The sequence below is a fragment of the Lynx canadensis genome, chromosome B2 (assembly GCF_007474595.2).
Source record: "Lynx canadensis isolate LIC74 chromosome B2, mLynCan4.pri.v2, whole genome shotgun sequence".
In the NCBI taxonomy this organism is placed as follows: domain Eukaryota; kingdom Metazoa; phylum Chordata; class Mammalia; order Carnivora; family Felidae; genus Lynx; species Lynx canadensis.
The window spans coordinates 117,320,694-117,337,917 of record NC_044307.1 but is presented as its reverse complement, the minus strand read 5'-3'; the positions used below and the strand labels follow the sequence as shown (position 1 = coordinate 117,337,917).

The following is a 17,224-nucleotide window of genomic DNA, read 5'->3' as shown; positions in this document are numbered from 1 at the left end:
AGGCTCTATGCTGACATCTCAGAGCTTGGAGGCTGCTTCAGATTCTGTGTCTCCCCCTCTGTTGTCCCTCCCTTATTCCCAACCCCCCCTCAAAAAATAAAATAAACATTAAAAAAATTTAAATCAGAATCATACGATTATATTGTAGGATATATAATACATAGAAGTAAGGTGTATGACAACAATAACATAAAGGACAAGAAAAGAAGTAACAAAAAGGGTAAGCAGCAATTAGAGGTTTACTCTTATAAGGTTTCTACACTAAATGTAAAGTATATAATATTATTTTAAGATACATTATGAAAAGTTAAGATGTTGAGCTATTAAAATATTAAGTTAATATCTATCTCTAGGCAATGACAAAAAACATAAAATATAGTTAATAAGTCAAAAGTGAAGATAAAATGTAATTATAAAAATTACTCAATCCAAAATAAGACAAGAAGAAAAAAGAAAGCAAGAACTGGTGGGGCAAAGCAAACAGGAAAATGTAGACTTAACTCCATCATATGGATAATTACATTAAATGGAAATGTTCCAATTAAGATTATATCAATAACAAAGATTTAAATATATGCTATCTAAAAGAGACACATTGGGGCGCCTGGGTGGCGCAGTCGGTTAAGCGTCCGACTTCAGCCAGGTCACGATCTCGCGGTCCGGGAGTTCGAGCCCTGCGTCAGGCTCTGGGCTGATGGCTCGGAGCCTGGAGCCTGTTTCCGATTCTGTGTCTCCCTCTCTCTCTGCCCCTCCCCTGTTCATGCTCTGTCTCTCTCTGTCCCAAAAATAAATAAAAAACGTTGAAAAAAAAATTTAAAAAAAAAATAAAAGAGACACATTAAAATATTTAAAAAGAGATGGAATAAATGACAGTGTGGAGAAATGTATACCACATAAATACCAGTCAAAAGAAGGATGGAACTCTGGCTATATGATTATCAGAAAAAGTATTCTTTTTTCACAAGAAATATTACCCAGGATAAAAGGGACGCTTCATATTGATAAGGGCATCAACTTTTCAAAAAGACATAATCATCCTAAATGAGTATATACCTAATATTATCACTTCAAAATACATGAATCAGAACCTGAGAGAACTGAAAGACAAATAGATAAATCATAATTATAGTTAAACACCCTCAGTTATTGATAGAATATGCACACATAAAAATCACTAAGAATAACTGGCTTGTATAGATTTCACCCAATAATAATAGAATACAAGATATTTTCATGTACATTAATCAAAATGCACACTGTTATGAGACATAATACCAATCTCTATAAATTCAAAAGGACTGAAATAAAACACATTATGTTCTGAGACCAATACAGAACTAAATTAGATGTCAATAGCAGAAAGATATCTTTAAAACCCCCAAATATATGATGATCATACAACATATTTCTAAACAGTGAGTAAAAATAAGTAGTAAAATAAATAAGAATATTTTAAGGGTGAAAATTTAAACAATATATCAAAATGTGAGGTATGCAACTAAATTAGTGCCTGGAAGGAAACTTAATATATTTGTTGAATATATATTGAAGCTACCAAAAAGTAACTGGAATAAATTTTAATTTAAAATAAAATGCTTATATTAGTAAAGAAGAGAGATCTCAAGTCAATGACCTAAGTTTTCTCTTGGAAAACAAGAGAAAACTAAACTCAAAGTAAACAAAAGAATGTTTATTTTGTATAGTTATCAAATTTATTGGTTAAAGTTGCTCATATTATTTCATATTATTATTTTAGTGTATGCAGGATCTTCATGATGTCCCTTCCTTTATTCTTGACTTTGATTATTTCTTTCATCTTTTTTTTTTCTTGATCAGTCTTCTTAGAGTATCATCAACTTTATTAATAATTGCAGAAAACCAGTTTCTGGCATCATTGGCTTTTCTCTATTTTTATTTTATATTTCATTGATTATGCAAACTCCTCAGAAACTATGAGAAAGGAATACTTCCCAATCTATTTCATGAGGGTAGCAGTACCCCAATAACAAAACCAGACAATAACACTGTAAGAAAAAACAAACTATGAACTAACAGTCCTTATGAACAGACCCAGAGATCATTAACAAAATGCTAACAAACATAATCTAAAATAATTTAAAGTAGATAATCGCTCATGATCAAGCAGGATTTATCTGAGGATTGTGAAGTTGGACCAACATTTGAAAATCAATTAATATGATTCACCACATTAGCAGCTGAAAATGAAAAATTATATGATCATCTCCATAGATACAGAAAATGCTTTTGACAAAACTGGATGTATATTCTTGATAAAAGTTCTTAATAAACTAGGAATATGAGGAACATCTTTAAACTGATAAAGAGCGTTTGATGAAGAACATTTGTAAACATTATTCTTAATTGTAAAAGACTTAATCCTTTCTACTTAACATAAGGAATAAGGCAGGGATATTTGCTCCCACCACTACAAATCAACATTTTACTGCAATAGGCAAAGAAAATGAAATAAAAGTTACATGGGTTGGAAGAGAAGAAGTAAAACTCAATTTGCAGATGGCATTATTGTCTACATAGAAAATCCTAGTGAAGTTACCAAAAAATAGCTAGAATAAACTTCTAGCAGGGTGTCAATATAGAAAGTTAACGAATGGGGTGCATGGCTGGCTTAGTCGGTAGAGCATGCAACACTTGATTGTGGGGTTGTGAGTTCAAGCTCCAAGTTGGGCATAGAGGCTACTAAAAAATATACAGAAATATAGTCTATTAAAAAAATAAAAGTTATTGTATAAAAATAATTGCATTTTATGTTCTGGCAACAGTTGGAAACTGAAGTGAAATAAATAATAACATTTGTGTAAAAAATATAGAACACAATGATAAATGTAATAAAATGTACAAGACTTGCCCACCAAAAACTATAAAATGCTGCCAAGAAAAAAAATTACAAAGAAAAGTAAATGAAAACTTATGTCATATTGATACACTGGAAGACCTAGTATTCTTAAAATGTAAATTTTCCCCAAATTGACCTGTAGATTCAATATAATCCCCATCAAAGTCTAGAAGGCTTTTGGTAAAGAAATTGAGAAGATGATTTAAAAATTTATATGAAAATGCAAAGGATCTAACGTGTGCAAAAGGTATTAGAAATGAACGACAGTTGGAGAGTTTATACCACCCAATTTCATGCTCTGCTAGAAAGCTACAGTGATCAAGACAGTACAGTGTCAGTACAAGGACAGATAGACCAATGAAACAGAATAGAGTTCAGAAATGTATGTGCACGGGGGCGCCTGGGTGGCGCAGTCGGTTAAGCGTCCGACTTCAGCCAGGTCACGATCTCGCGGTCCGGGAGTTCGAGCCCCGCGTCGGGCTCTGGGCTGATGGCTCAGAGCCTGGAGCCTGTTTCCGATTCTGTGTCTCCCTCTCTCTCTGCCCCTCCCCCGTTCATGCTCTGTCTCTCTCTGTCCCAAAAATAAAAAAAAAAAAAAAAAAAAAAAAAAAAAAGAAATGTATGTGCACATATAGTGCCAGGTTATTTTGACAAAGGAACTAAAGTAATTCAATGAGGAAGAAGAATAATCTTTTCAGAAAAGATGTTGGAAAAATTGGATATCCATTAAAAGGTGAACTTTGACCCTTACCTCAAACCATATAGAAAAATTAATATTGAAAATGCAATGTGGACCTAAATGTAAAATTCAAAATTATAAAACTTCTTGAGGAAAACATAGGAGAGGTGTCTCTAGATCTTGACTTAAGCCAATGTGCATTTCTTAGAAAATAAAAAGCATGACCCATGAAACAAAAGGATAATAAACTAGTCTTTATAAAAATTAGGTGAAGATACCACAGCAGAAGTAAAACACAAGCTGTATACTGGGAGAAAATGGTTATAGAACATAAATATATTAAAGGACTGGTATCTAGAATACATAAAGAACTCTTACAACACATTACTGAGAAAATTAACAACCCCAAATAGAAAAGATTCGTACAGACACTTTGCAAGAAGATATATAAATGGGAAATAAATAAATAAGATTATTCCCAATATCATTGGACATTAAAGAAAGGCAAGGATATAAATAAACATCCAACTGAATGCTTAAAATTAAAGAGTCAAAATCCCAAATGTTAGTAAGGATGTGGAGTATTCTTGTGATGAAAAATGAAAACATAGGTCTACACCCATGCTTTTGACTTATAGACTAATGTTCATAGCAAAATTATTCATAATAGCACCACACTAGAAGTAACCCCAATGCCCATTAAATAGTAAATAAATAGAAAAGTCATTGTGCATCATCCAATGTAAAATTATTAAACAATTAAAAATAACAAACTACTCATATACAACAGTGTAGTTGAATCACAAAAGCATTATACTGCATAAAGGAAGCTGGGCCAAGAATAATTCCCCCAAACAAATAAACAAACAGTAACCCAAACAATAACATGTAGTATGACTTGATTTCTATGAATTTGTGGAACTGACATTACTATAGTGATAGAAGGAGAAACAATAGTTTCCTGGTGCGACTAAGGGGGTGAAGGGAAGCCAACTACAAGAAGGCATCAGGGTGGTTATACAACTGTAATCATTGGTCAAAACTCAACACTTTATTTTATTTTGTTTAAATTTGTTTAATGTTTATTTTTGAGAGAGAGAGAAAGAGAGAGAGAGAGAGAGAGAGAGAGAGAGAGAGAGAGAGAGAGAACACCAGCAGAGGTGGGGCAGAGAGAGAGGGAGACCCAGAATCTGAGTCAGGCTCCAGGCTCTGAACTGTCAGCACAGAGCCCAACTCGGGGTTTGAACCCATGAGCCATGGGAACATTACCAGCTGAAGTCAGACACTTAACCGACTGAGCCTTTCAGGCACCCAAAACTCAACACTTTAAATGAGTAATTGCATTTTATTTAGTTAATACCTCACAAAAAGCTGAAAAAAAACCCCGCAAAAACCCCTGTGGACTTATCACCTTTCCTACTTGAATTTGAGTCACCTATAATCCCTCTAGCAGTAAATACTCTCATTTAATTTCCTACAAAGCAAAACCCAGGACTCATCCTTAAGACTTCTCTCTTATCCTCCAAAACTATGAGTGCACCAAGCCACACAGCAGTGAGAATTCTGTAACATAGCCTACTCCCTGCATCTTCGTGGAGGCTCATTGGCTGGGTCCAAGCTTCTGTTCTCTCTCATCAATATTTCTGCAACAGCTGTATCTGTTACCTTTGACTCTGATGCGGGATAGATTTCTTGAAATGTAAATCTAGTCATGCCACGTTCTAAGGTACACTCGTGGGAAAAATGAGGATTTTTTTCAAGCTAAAGGTTGTCAGTATGACTCCCCAGAATCCTTTCAAATGCTTCTTGAAAACTGAAACCTAGTCCTAATTTAGGGGCAATTCCTATAGATTTTTGGCAAATTCCTTTAATTAGTTCCTAATTTTTTGTATTTTGCAGATAATATTTCATTGTGTCTAGGTATGAAGTTATTGGCTGTTTGTGGTTTTACGTTTTCCTTTTTTTTGTAGGTATAATGAATAAAGATACATAAATGTGTACTTCATATTTCCCAGAAGTAAAATGAAATGTAAGACACTGATCAGTATCTGCAATCACTCTATACTGTTAGTTCTATATTGTTTTATAAGGTAATATTGGCTTTTGAAATTCCCAACTATAAAGCTTTCACAAAATAAAAAAAAGTTTTGAAACATTCATTACCAGAGAAAATTAAACAATTAACTCACCTTACAACCAGTGGTGATGCTGTGGCCCCAGGTGTTAGGTGCACATTTAGAACATTTTTCTCCAATGGTATTGGGAGGGCAAATGCACTGACCAGTCTTTGGGTCACAATTATTACCCAGATGGGAACAATCACAAGCTTCACAAGTAAAAGGGAAAAAAATAGTAGAACAGTAAAAATTTGATAGGAAGTGCTGAGTTTATTTCTCTTGTTTTATTTTCCATATTATGGTTAAAGATCCTTGAAAGTGAAAACTGACCTCATTCATCTTTTATATCACAGAAAAGTGTTTTTCACAGAGATGATCAATAAATTTATGTTGTATTTCATTTAATGATTTCAAAAGATAAAATATTTTTAGTTTTCAACTAAGTTTAAAGAAACAAGTGGTATATCAGATTCTATGCTAACCATATCTAGATACTATAAAGTTGAAAATTTTGTTTCTATAGTTATTTCAAGTGCATAACTAAATTTTCTATCCTGTATAGATTAGTATTTCCTTCCTGTTGATGACTATTATTTATAATAAAAACCAGTAATTAACAGGCTTCTTAAATTCAGTATATCATGTATGTAGTTTAATAGTCACACATCAGGACATTTCAGTTTTGCAAAAATTAAAAATAACTGACTTATGTGACCCTGTGTGTGTGTGCACATACGTGTGTGTATGAAGGTATTTTTGAGGTTTATTTACCACCTGCTTTGTTCTTTTCAATAGATTTTTCATTTTCTTAGCTATGATATGATATAGGAGGAATCAAAATATCTCTATCCACTGCACTTTCTCAAAGAATACAAAAATAAGATTTGAAAAAGAAAAAAAAAAAGAGACTTCAGAAGAGCTTCAAAGTCATCTAAGATGAGGAATGTCCACTACTGATTAGCTATAGTTGACTCAGCTACTGACTCAGCACTGAGTATATTTCAGTGCAGTGTTTCCAGCTGAAGTGTAAGCAAGGAAGAAACACCACCAAGTATTCAGATTCAAACAGAAGACCAATGTTACAAGAAATCTTTCAGTTGGTAATATGATGATGAAATCTTTAAATGAAATATATTTAGAATATTTGATTAAGTTCAGTTTTTAAGGGATCGCAATTATCATTGCCTACAGCATACCAGCTGTGAAGAATGTTTAGCATAATATTTGACATCAATGCCAAATAAATTTTACCTGTTGTTTTTGTTATTATTGCCGTTGATAATTTGAAGTCAAAGGATTTGTTTTATACATACCTTCATTAAGAAGAGAAACAGTTCATATTATGTTCAAATTTATGTGCTAAAAAATGTCTTGGGACAGTTCAAATTGTTACTTGCAGATAGAAATTCTCTAAGCAGTTCTTCCATGGGATCATAAAACTGAGTAGGGAGAAGACCTGAATAATTAGCTAGTTTTCCCCTACCCAAACGGAATGTTTACCACAATTCAGAATACTAATAAACATTGCTAATGATAATAACAATGATAAACACTTACCCGGTGTCTATGTGCCAGGCAGTATTCTAAATATTTTAGAGCCATTAACTCAACTAATTCTTACAAAAACCCAGTGAGACAGATACCATTCTTAAGTTAATAGACAAATTTTGCAGAGAGACAGCAAGACCGGGTCATATAACTAGTTGCCCGTGGAGCCACTAAACTGATCCAAGCTATTTGGTGAAGTTATACCCTCAACCATAATGCTATCCTGCCTGTTTGGGACTGATTTTTGTCTGTTTCTCTGGATTTGAATGCTACTAAGTCTGCATTTCTAATGTTATCATCATTGCATAATTTTAAATAATGTTGTCTTATTTATAATTTCTGGTAGTGAATATACTTGAGTGTATAGCACCATTTTATTAATTCACATTAAGTGAACTGTTAGTAAGAATTGGATTTAAAGAACAGAATATTTTAAAATCCAGCTTTATATGTTTTAGTGTATATAGATGATGACTCAGGGATCACATACAAATTCTTAGAAGATGTACAATGATAACATTCAGAATAACAGAATGGCTTATCTTTGCAATAAAAAGTATATATTGAAATTGATTGAGAATATCTATAAGATACTCATTTTTAAAATAATTGGAAATATTACCCCTGCCACTACTTACATACATTTGCAACAATAGTCAATAATAATGTCTTAAAACCTTATCACATATTTATCATGGTACCGAGAGTAAAGGAGTATCATCAGTGTTAAATGAGTGAATTTAATAAGCAAAGGTGATACTCAACCTAGTGAATGTTGGGATAAGGGTCAATTCCAAATTAGTAGCATATAAATCAAGGTAATGTTCAATCTTCATTTTCATTTGTAGTATGCTAATTCCTATTTTCTTACTTCATGATTTGTGGGAAGAATATGAGAATATTGCTTGAGAGAAATCATGGCTAGAAACCTTCATGTATTTCCCCAAGAACTAGCAAATACCTAGTGCTAATCTGTTTCTTTCTAGGAACATCATAGTTTTCAAGGCACATGAAAGTAGATGAAAAGATATTTTTTGTACTAGAAAAAGATATTAACTTCTCTGATCCTTGTACCAATTTTGCCCTAGGAAAAGAGAAAGTTGAACTGTATTAACTTGGGAGTGAAGTTTAAGCTTCGAGAACACTGGCAAAAGAAAAACTGAACATTTGACTTTCAAGCTACAGGAGCCCTTGAGTGACTGACGGGCTGATTGGCGGTCACAGACAGGAAGGGACACAGCAGAATTGAGATCTGCTGATGGATTTTTTATGGAGTATTTGCAAGCAGTTATTTACAGTGCAGTGTTTCACCCTGCAATGTATTCCATTTGTTCGTTTATTTAAAATAAGCATACTTTACTTACTCAGTTAAATATTTTGGATCATATATTTGTTGTCAAGGTGCCCTTCCTTTAAATCTCCGGGAACCTGCAAGAATGAACTCCTACCGCTGCAAAAATGCTAAAACCAGAGAATGAATGTGTAGGGCTTAGTCTTATTTACAGACCTGTGCAGCCTCCTTCTTGGAAGTTGAAATAGCCGTGAGCACAGCGGTCACATTTCTTTCCTGCTACTCCAGGTTGGCACCAACACTGACCACTCTCTTCACAGTCAAATGACTTAGACCCAAAGGAATTGCAATTGCAGGGAACACACCCCCTTCCGGATTGTAGTCCGAAGGTTTCAGGCTGGCATAGAAAAGGAAAGAGAAAAATTAAATTTAAATCAATTAATTCATTATGAAACAAGATGCACAATGCCAAAAGAAGAGGCAGGAAAGAGAAACCAATGGGTTATCAAGGTTCATCACTGATGTTATGACAATGAGGTTGTAACTTCATCTAATGGACCTTTTCTACGATATCCAAAAAGAAGAGTTCAATTACTTTAAAATTTTATCAGAATTAATGGTAGAACTAGGGCATGATCCGTTTGTCTGTTTTATATTCACCAGCCTCTTCCTATGCCTCCCAAGATTTTAACAGTCATGTAGAACTAAGCTATGGGTGTTACTAATATTTTAATTTAAAAATTTACTTGCTTCCTTCCTAATAATCTGAATTGATTACTTTGAAATCTTATGAACTCCTTCTACTTGTTAAACATGTTTTCAATGTTATTGACCAGATGCCTACAGTTAAAATAGATGTTTTTCCTTTAATATTTGATCTAATTTTTGTCATCTCTCCATAAATACTTCTGATCATTATTCTAGGGCTCACATTATAAATTTAACTTACAGGTTTATGCCTATGCTGACAAAATAATTGGTTTACAAACATATAGTTTCTTGGGTTTCATTTTAACAACTGAAATTGATTTGGGAGAACACACATCAAAGCACCAGATTAGATAGATGAAAGGAAACTTTTATTCTCTGATGAGTTATTCCTAGGCATATCTTTTATCTGTTTACAACAAATAACTTTCTATGATCGGTTTTCATTACTATCTTTGGTTTGAAATACACGTTATATGACCTAGAGGGCCTATTTTAGAAAGTGTGGATAAATTAAAAATTACCTCTACTAGAAAAATGAAAAGCACATATCCTACTTAAAGCACATCAAGGTTGTATTTTAAAATATGAAGTATGTCACATTATTATGATATATTAATCTGAAAAATTAGTCTCAATAATTACTTCTTTGTAAAAATAATTCCTATTTTAGAATATTAGACGTAACCATTACTTTCTGGTAGGAATAAATCTTGCTATTTAATACAAGCCACACAAAGAAAAATGAATAAGGCTTGTTACATATTTTCACCATTGTTAACAGTATGAAAAATAGTTCTAGAAAACAAAATCACACTGAAAATAAGTCTCTTAATATGACTATAGCTAAGAACAGTGTTGGCTTTTAAATATAAAAGGGGTCGATTGAGTTCGATAATCATTTAATCTTTGTATTTACTGCTGACTTTATTTTTATTTCCGGTTCAAATTCAGATTTGACCATATTATTAAAGAAGAAAGTGTGTTGTGTTTATTGTACACCTGAAACTAATATAACACTGTATGTTAACAACACTGCAATCAATATAAAATAAAAAATACAATAAATAAAACAAAAAAGGAGGAAGGGAAGATTAAAACATATGTTATTTTTATTCACAAAAAATTAGCTATAAAATTCTAGATACCTGACCTAGAGAAATAAACAGAAATTCGGAAAACAGTTAAAGTATGAGCATGCCCATTACACTATTATTTATGAGAGTAACTGCAGAGGTACTTAAATGTTTAATGTTAGAAAAAAAAAAGTTGAATAAATCTAATTAGGATACATTCATGCTATGAAATAATATGCAATCATTAAAATCCTGTTTTGAAGCAGTTTTAATGATAGGAATATACTTAAGATATAGCATTATGCAAAATTTCAAAAAGCAGAATACAAAATCATATATACACTATGATCCCAATTATATACCTATAATGACACACATACTGCCCCTCAGACACAAATAGAAACATGTATACATAGAAAATAGACTAGAACAACTATATTAGTTTTTAAAAGTCTGAATCATAGATGTATTTGAATTTCTTATGCAAAGTATTTTGCATTTATTTCCTAAATTTTCTTGACTTAGAAATATGAATCAGAGACAGTACTTCAAATTCATCTTTATTTCCTAAATTTTTCTTCATTTGGCATATGTATATCTTTAATGGATATATCGATATAGTATTACATGAACTTCCAAGTCATAGTTAGTAAGAAAATTCCAAAGTTCGTTATGTAAAAAAATATGTACCAAAAAAATCTTTCTGTCATACATTTCAAATATTTAAATAATGTAGTTTTAAAGAATTGAGTAATACCAAAACAAATAGTAACAAACTTCACTAACAAAATTTTACTAAATTTGATGTACAAAATTTTATTTCAGAGGCTAGGGAAAATCTCTGTGGTAAGCAAATTCAAGAAGGAGATGTTCCCAGTCTGTAATCAAGATTAATGAGGTAAAACAAACATGGGAGACAGTCCTTATCCAGTGTCGCTGGAAAGCTTGATAATCTGTAAATTATTTTCACTTGGGATGATAATAACAACAGCACTTAGGTATTGTGCTGCTGTGTGCTAAGCACTGTTTTAAAGCTCTTTACAAATATGAATTCATTGAATCTTCAAGACAATCCTGGGAGATAGCTATTACCATCACCTTTATACTGAGTGGGAAACCAAAGGACAGAAAGGTCAAGCAATTTGCCTAAGGTCACCAGCTACCCAACTGTAGAGTCAGGGTTCCAAGTCAGGCAGCCTGGCTCCAGAGTCTGAGCTCTCTACTCTCACACATACTGTCTCAGGGGAAAAATGGTCTCAGGACAAAACACCACCTTGTACAACAGTGCTGTAGGGTATGTAGGAAAAGGCCATGAATGAGAGCAGAATTTCTGCTAAATTTATATTTTGGAGACATTTTGATCAGTCTCTATCCCTTTCTTTTACTTTAAATATATGTATCTGTTTTTGAAAAACAATTTTTAAAGATTTCTTCATCTAATAACAACAATGGCAACCACAGTAATGATACCTAGCATTCACTAAGAACTCTCCAGATGCGTGCCTTATGTACTGTTCCCATGACAATCCAGAGCCCGCCACGGAGGTGCCCGGGCAGGTCTCCCTGCGAGAGAATCTGCAGCGAGTTGGCTGATTGACATCCTCCAGTTTCCACTCTTGTGGATCCACCAGAGGAACCCACACCAGGTCATGCTTCTCCAGGTCAAAGACTGATTACAATAAAGTCCAACAGTCTTTCTGCCCAATCCAGGATTCCTCAAACGGAAAACTGGTGCTCGGGCACTTCCGCTTGGCCTGACAAGCATTTGGCATTTTGGCAAAATGCACAGAATGAGGCTTTTCTGCTCGATCTTTCCTTCCCTTTCCCCTTTCACATCAGTCAGGCCTGCACTACGGCAGGAGGCTCCCTGTATACTATGCTCTCTTCTCCTTCAACTTTCATAGGCATTTCCCCCAATCTCTTCGTATTTGCTTCTTGGAGGATCCAGGCTGTTAGATACCCTATGAAGCGGGTCCTCTGACAGATGAAGAAAGTACATTACAGAAAGACTTAAGGAACTGTCATAGCTAGGAAGTGGTGAGGCTGGGATTTGACCCGAGGCAGACCAATACCAGAACTAATTTTCTTTTTTTTTTTTTTTCACTATAAATTTTTTTAATGTTTATTTATTTTTGAGAAAGAGACAGAGACAGACTGCAAGTGGGGAAGGTGCAGAGAGAGAGGGAGACACAGAATCTGAAGCAGGCTCCAGCCTCTGAGCCATCAGCATAGAGCCCGATGCGGGGCTCAAACTCATGAACCACAAGATGATTATGACTTGAGCCAGCTGGATGCTTAATCCACTGAGCCACCCAGGCACCCCAGAACTAATTTTCTTAAAATGCCAATAAAGAGGGACGCCTGAGTGGCTCAGTTGGTTGAGCGTCCAACTTCGGCTCAGGTCATGATCTCGTGGTTGATGGGCTTGAGCCCCACGTCAGGCTCTGTGCTGACAGCTCAGAGCCTGGAGCCTGCTTCAGATTCTGTGTCTCCCTCTCTCTGCCCTTCCTCCAACCATGCTCTGTCTCTCTCTGTCTCACAAATAAAATAAACATTAAATTTTTAAAAAAAAATGCCAATAAAGAGCCTAGAATAATGCATTCTTTCTTTTTTTCTTTTCTACTCTGTTACTTTTTACTTTACTCTCACTTTCTTCTATCCCTTCCCTGCTCCTCCCCACCAAGCTGTGATTCCACACTGGTAAGTCTTATTTCCTGTCACTCTGCAACATGGCCCTGGACCTAATCTTCTCTCTTTCCTCCTCCTCTCTCTTCCCTTCCTCCCTTTTGCTCTTACTGCCAGTATTTTTCTTTTGTCTACTAAGATGGGGGACTAAACTTCTGTAGTAGAAAACATGCTTCCTTACTTAGTGTATGTGGTATACATGCAGTGTGAGAGTGTGTGACTTGTGGTATATACGGGCAAGCTTATGATGTGGCAAAGTAACAAAGCCATCCATTATGATGAAATGTGAACAACACGTCAGATCAATGGGCTGGATTTTCTTGGGAAAGCCACTTTCTTTGCTAGATTTGTTCATTCACAGAAGTGAGTCTGTTCGGAGGTCTGAAATTCCTTCCACCTGTAAGATCACAGCTTTCTACAAATAAACTTCTACATATCCATGGGAAACTGAAGCTTTTATGAACCTATGAACTTGAACATACTTTTAAAAATACACAGACAGGGGACACCTGGGGGGCTCAGTTGGTTAAGCGCCCAACTTCAGCTCAGGTCATGATCTCAGGGGTTCGTGAGTTCGAACCCTGCGTCGGGTTCCATGCTGACAGCCCAGAACCTGGAGCGCATCTCGGATTCTGTGTCTCCCTCTCTCTCTGCCCCTCCCCTGCTTGTACTCTGTCTCTGGCTCTCAGAAAGTGAATAAACGTTAAAAAAATATTTTAAAAAAATTAAAAAAAATACACGGACAGCTACTTTCAAAAGGCAAAGCTTTAAGCAGGAATGGTCTAGTGTTTACATTTGCAATTGTGCACACCGAGCAACTGTTATTTGGTAAAAATACCATCGGGAAAGGTCAGCGGCAGCACACGGAACACAGCATGCGGAGGCATGAGCCATGCAGCGCCTCTGGGATTACCGGAGCTGGGGGCCGATAGGCTCCCCGAGGGCACCCGCTGGAGCTGCTGAAACCCCACCTCTGAGGAGGCCCCAGCACCCGGTGCGCTCTCTGTGACTGCTTCTCCTGTCGGTGCACCTGCCTGCTGAGGTTGCAGTGTCTCCCTACGAAGCCAGATTTACATGCACATCTTCCTGTAATATCACACTGTGGTGTCACAGAACCAACGAGACTGCAGTCACATAACACACAGAAGTGCTTCTCTGGATCCCACCACATATCGGGCTTTAAAAGCCAACAGAAAAAGAAAACAAAGAAAACAAAGAAACAAAAGAGCGTTTGGTATTATTCAAGAGATAGAGGCAGAAGGTATTTCCAAACTTAGTACAGAAAGGCCAGTTTGCTATCTGAGAAATGCTCGTTCGGTTTAAGTCTTTATAACCCAAAATACATTTTTATAAGAAGTAGGTAGTGCAAATCCATCACTCTCGTGGAGGAATCTCAAGGGGTTTGCCATACTGAAGGCAGGGCAAAACGTTCAGGAACGGAGAGCAACATGTTGTGAATTTTGTTTCATTTTACAAAAACGGTGTATATAAAACTATGTTGATTAGCTTCTCTACTGAAAACTTTTCTGAAGTAGAATGCTCCCTGTAACTAACTTGTCAACGATAGAACTAGAACAAAGTGTTTGCTAAAAACAAAGGGTGTGACACATTGCATTCTGCCAACAATATAAAAGCAAAGAGTATTTTACTCACTGCAGATTGAGATTAAATTTATAGCTTCTTTGTTTCAGAAACATCTGAATTACAGTAAATATTACAAAAATTTGCTGCCAAGGAAATATAGGTTGAAGGCCAAATGCTAGTGCACAGCAAATTTTGTTCTATCTTGGAAAAACTCTCCAATGATCACAGTGATTGTACATGTAGGATTGTATAATCCTGAACTCCTCTTTCGATATACTCATATGTATGTCGTTGAAAGCTAATGAACATTTTCAAGGAGGAAGTAACTCATGGCCAGCTCCTACTCCTTACCTTACACTCATCACACCGCAGTCCTTGCACGTTAGGTTTGCATTCACACTGTCCTGTCCTAGCATGGCAACTCTCGGACAAGGAGCTGTTGACATTACAGCGACAAGCTGCAAAGAGAAAAGACATCTTTGGTTGGGAAAACATTTCCAACAGTCTTAATAGGCTTGTTAAATAATAATATCCCCCAGATGGTAACATTGGCAACTAAGTTTTAGAACACAATGTTTTCATGGTGGCTGGGTGGCTCAGTTGGTTAAGTGTCCGACTCTTGGTTTTGGCTCAGGTCATGATCTTGTGGTTTCATGAGTTCAAGCTCCACGTCAGGCTCTGCACCACTGATACAGATCCTGCTTGGGTTTCTCTGTATCCATCTCTCTCTCCGTCCTTCCCCAATTCATGCTGTCTCAGTCTCTCTCAAAATAAATAAGTAAACTTTAAAAAAAAAGAATGTTTTCTGATTTGCTAGGTGTTCCATTAGGCATTATATCCTTTGATCCTTACAACTTTACAAGCTGTGGAGATGATTCACGTAAAGCTATATCACAGTGCCTGGCACATCAGATGCTATTAAAACATTAATGTAGTCATTGTTATTTTGATTTTGAGAGTGAATATTATATATTGTACCTAGACGCACACCTTTAAGATTAGAAAAGTATGTAAGACAGAAGAGTTAAGTAGACATTTTTTCCAACAAGGATATCAAAACGGCCAACAGGCATGTGAAAAGATGTTAAACATCACTAATCCTCAAAGAAATGCAAATCAAAACCACAATGAGATATTACCTTATACCTGTTAGAATGGCTATTATCAAGAAGACAAAAGACAACATATGCTGAAGAATGTCTTGAAGAATTACTCTTATACACTGTTAGTGGGAATGTAAATTGATCCAACCACTTTGGAAAACAAGGTGGAGGTCCCTCAAACAATTTGAAAATAGAACTAGCATATAACCCAGCAATTCTACTACTGAGTATATACTTAAAGGAAATGAAAACAGTATTTTGAAGAGATATGTACACTCTTATGTTCACTGCAGCATTTTTCTCAGTAGCCAAGATAGGGAAAAATCTCAATGTCTGTCAAAGATGAATGGATAAAAAAGATATGGTATATATACACAATGGAATATTATTCAGCCATGAGAAAGGAGAATATCCTACCATTTGCAACAATACGGATGGACCTTGTCCACATTACGCTAAATGGAAGATGTCATATAAAGAAAGCTAACTACTGCATGATATTATCTAGATGCAGAATCTAAAAAAATTAAACTCATAATAAAACAGACAGTAAAATGGTAGTTACTAGGGGATGGAGGGTTGGGGGGTAAAATTGTTTTTGTTTAGGGTACACACTTGCAAGTAGTAAATGGTGAATGGTAAATGAGCTACAGTGCTCTATTACACAGTATAAAAATGTAGACAATATTGTACTATATTGTGCAAGGGAATAAATATCTCTACAACGATCATCGTATTGCAATATATAAGTATATCAAAGTAAGATGCTGTGCACCTTATATTTACACAATGTCATATGTCAAATATTTTCAGTTAAAAAGTATATAAAATGAAGCTGCTGTTTCAAGCATATTAGGAATATAGCATTATAATTTTTAAAAATCACTTTGTTTTACAATTTGTATATTGTTTCCAATATATTTGGTTTAAGTAATCTTTTATCATTTCTACGTGATGAAGCTGTTTGATGCTATCCTGAAACATAATAAATCAGTCTAACAATTAAAGGGACTTTTCACAAATAGAACGCAATTAATGACGCACCCTACAGGTGTACTTTAATGGTACATATAATTGCATTGACACCAGAATAAATATGTGAGGAGGAGATGACAGAAAAATTTAGAACATTCATAGATGGTTTTGGTAAATTTTATCCAATACCTCATGTCTTTGGATACTTTGTTTGAGCACAACTCACAACTACATTGTAAATAGCTCCTCCATCAGCCTATGCTATTTTCCTGTTCCCCTGGCTCAAGGTTCTACTTAGTTCTACTGCTTTCCCCAAAACTGGCTGATTTTTCTTCCAGGGATTTGACCTTTTAGGTCTGCTAAGTGGATACATGTTTGGTGGCCAGTGAGGAATTGACCTTAGCTGCAGTCTCCAATTCCTCAGACAATAGCCTAAGCATACTCCATAGCAGGGGTGTGAGAAAAGACTAAGAGAAATACTTTTTGTAAATGTCTACTTCACTTGCTACTAGAATTGTTGTATATGCTTTCAATTTCTTTTTAAAATTAATTAATTTTTATTAATGTTTTTTTAATTGAGTAT

General features: G+C 35.1%; 1 protein-coding gene across 1 annotated transcript in view; it reads right to left on the bottom strand.

The window, feature by feature from the left end:
* The window catches only part of LAMA2 (laminin subunit alpha 2), a 615,841-nt gene that overhangs the window by 219,635 nt on the left and 378,982 nt on the right, over positions 1-17,224 (bottom strand). The window contains 3 exon segments of the mRNA XM_030316311.1: positions 5,744-5,880; positions 8,727-8,907; positions 14,915-15,021. Coding sequence (XP_030172171.1) covers positions 5,744-5,880; positions 8,727-8,907; positions 14,915-15,021 — 425 coding nt within the window.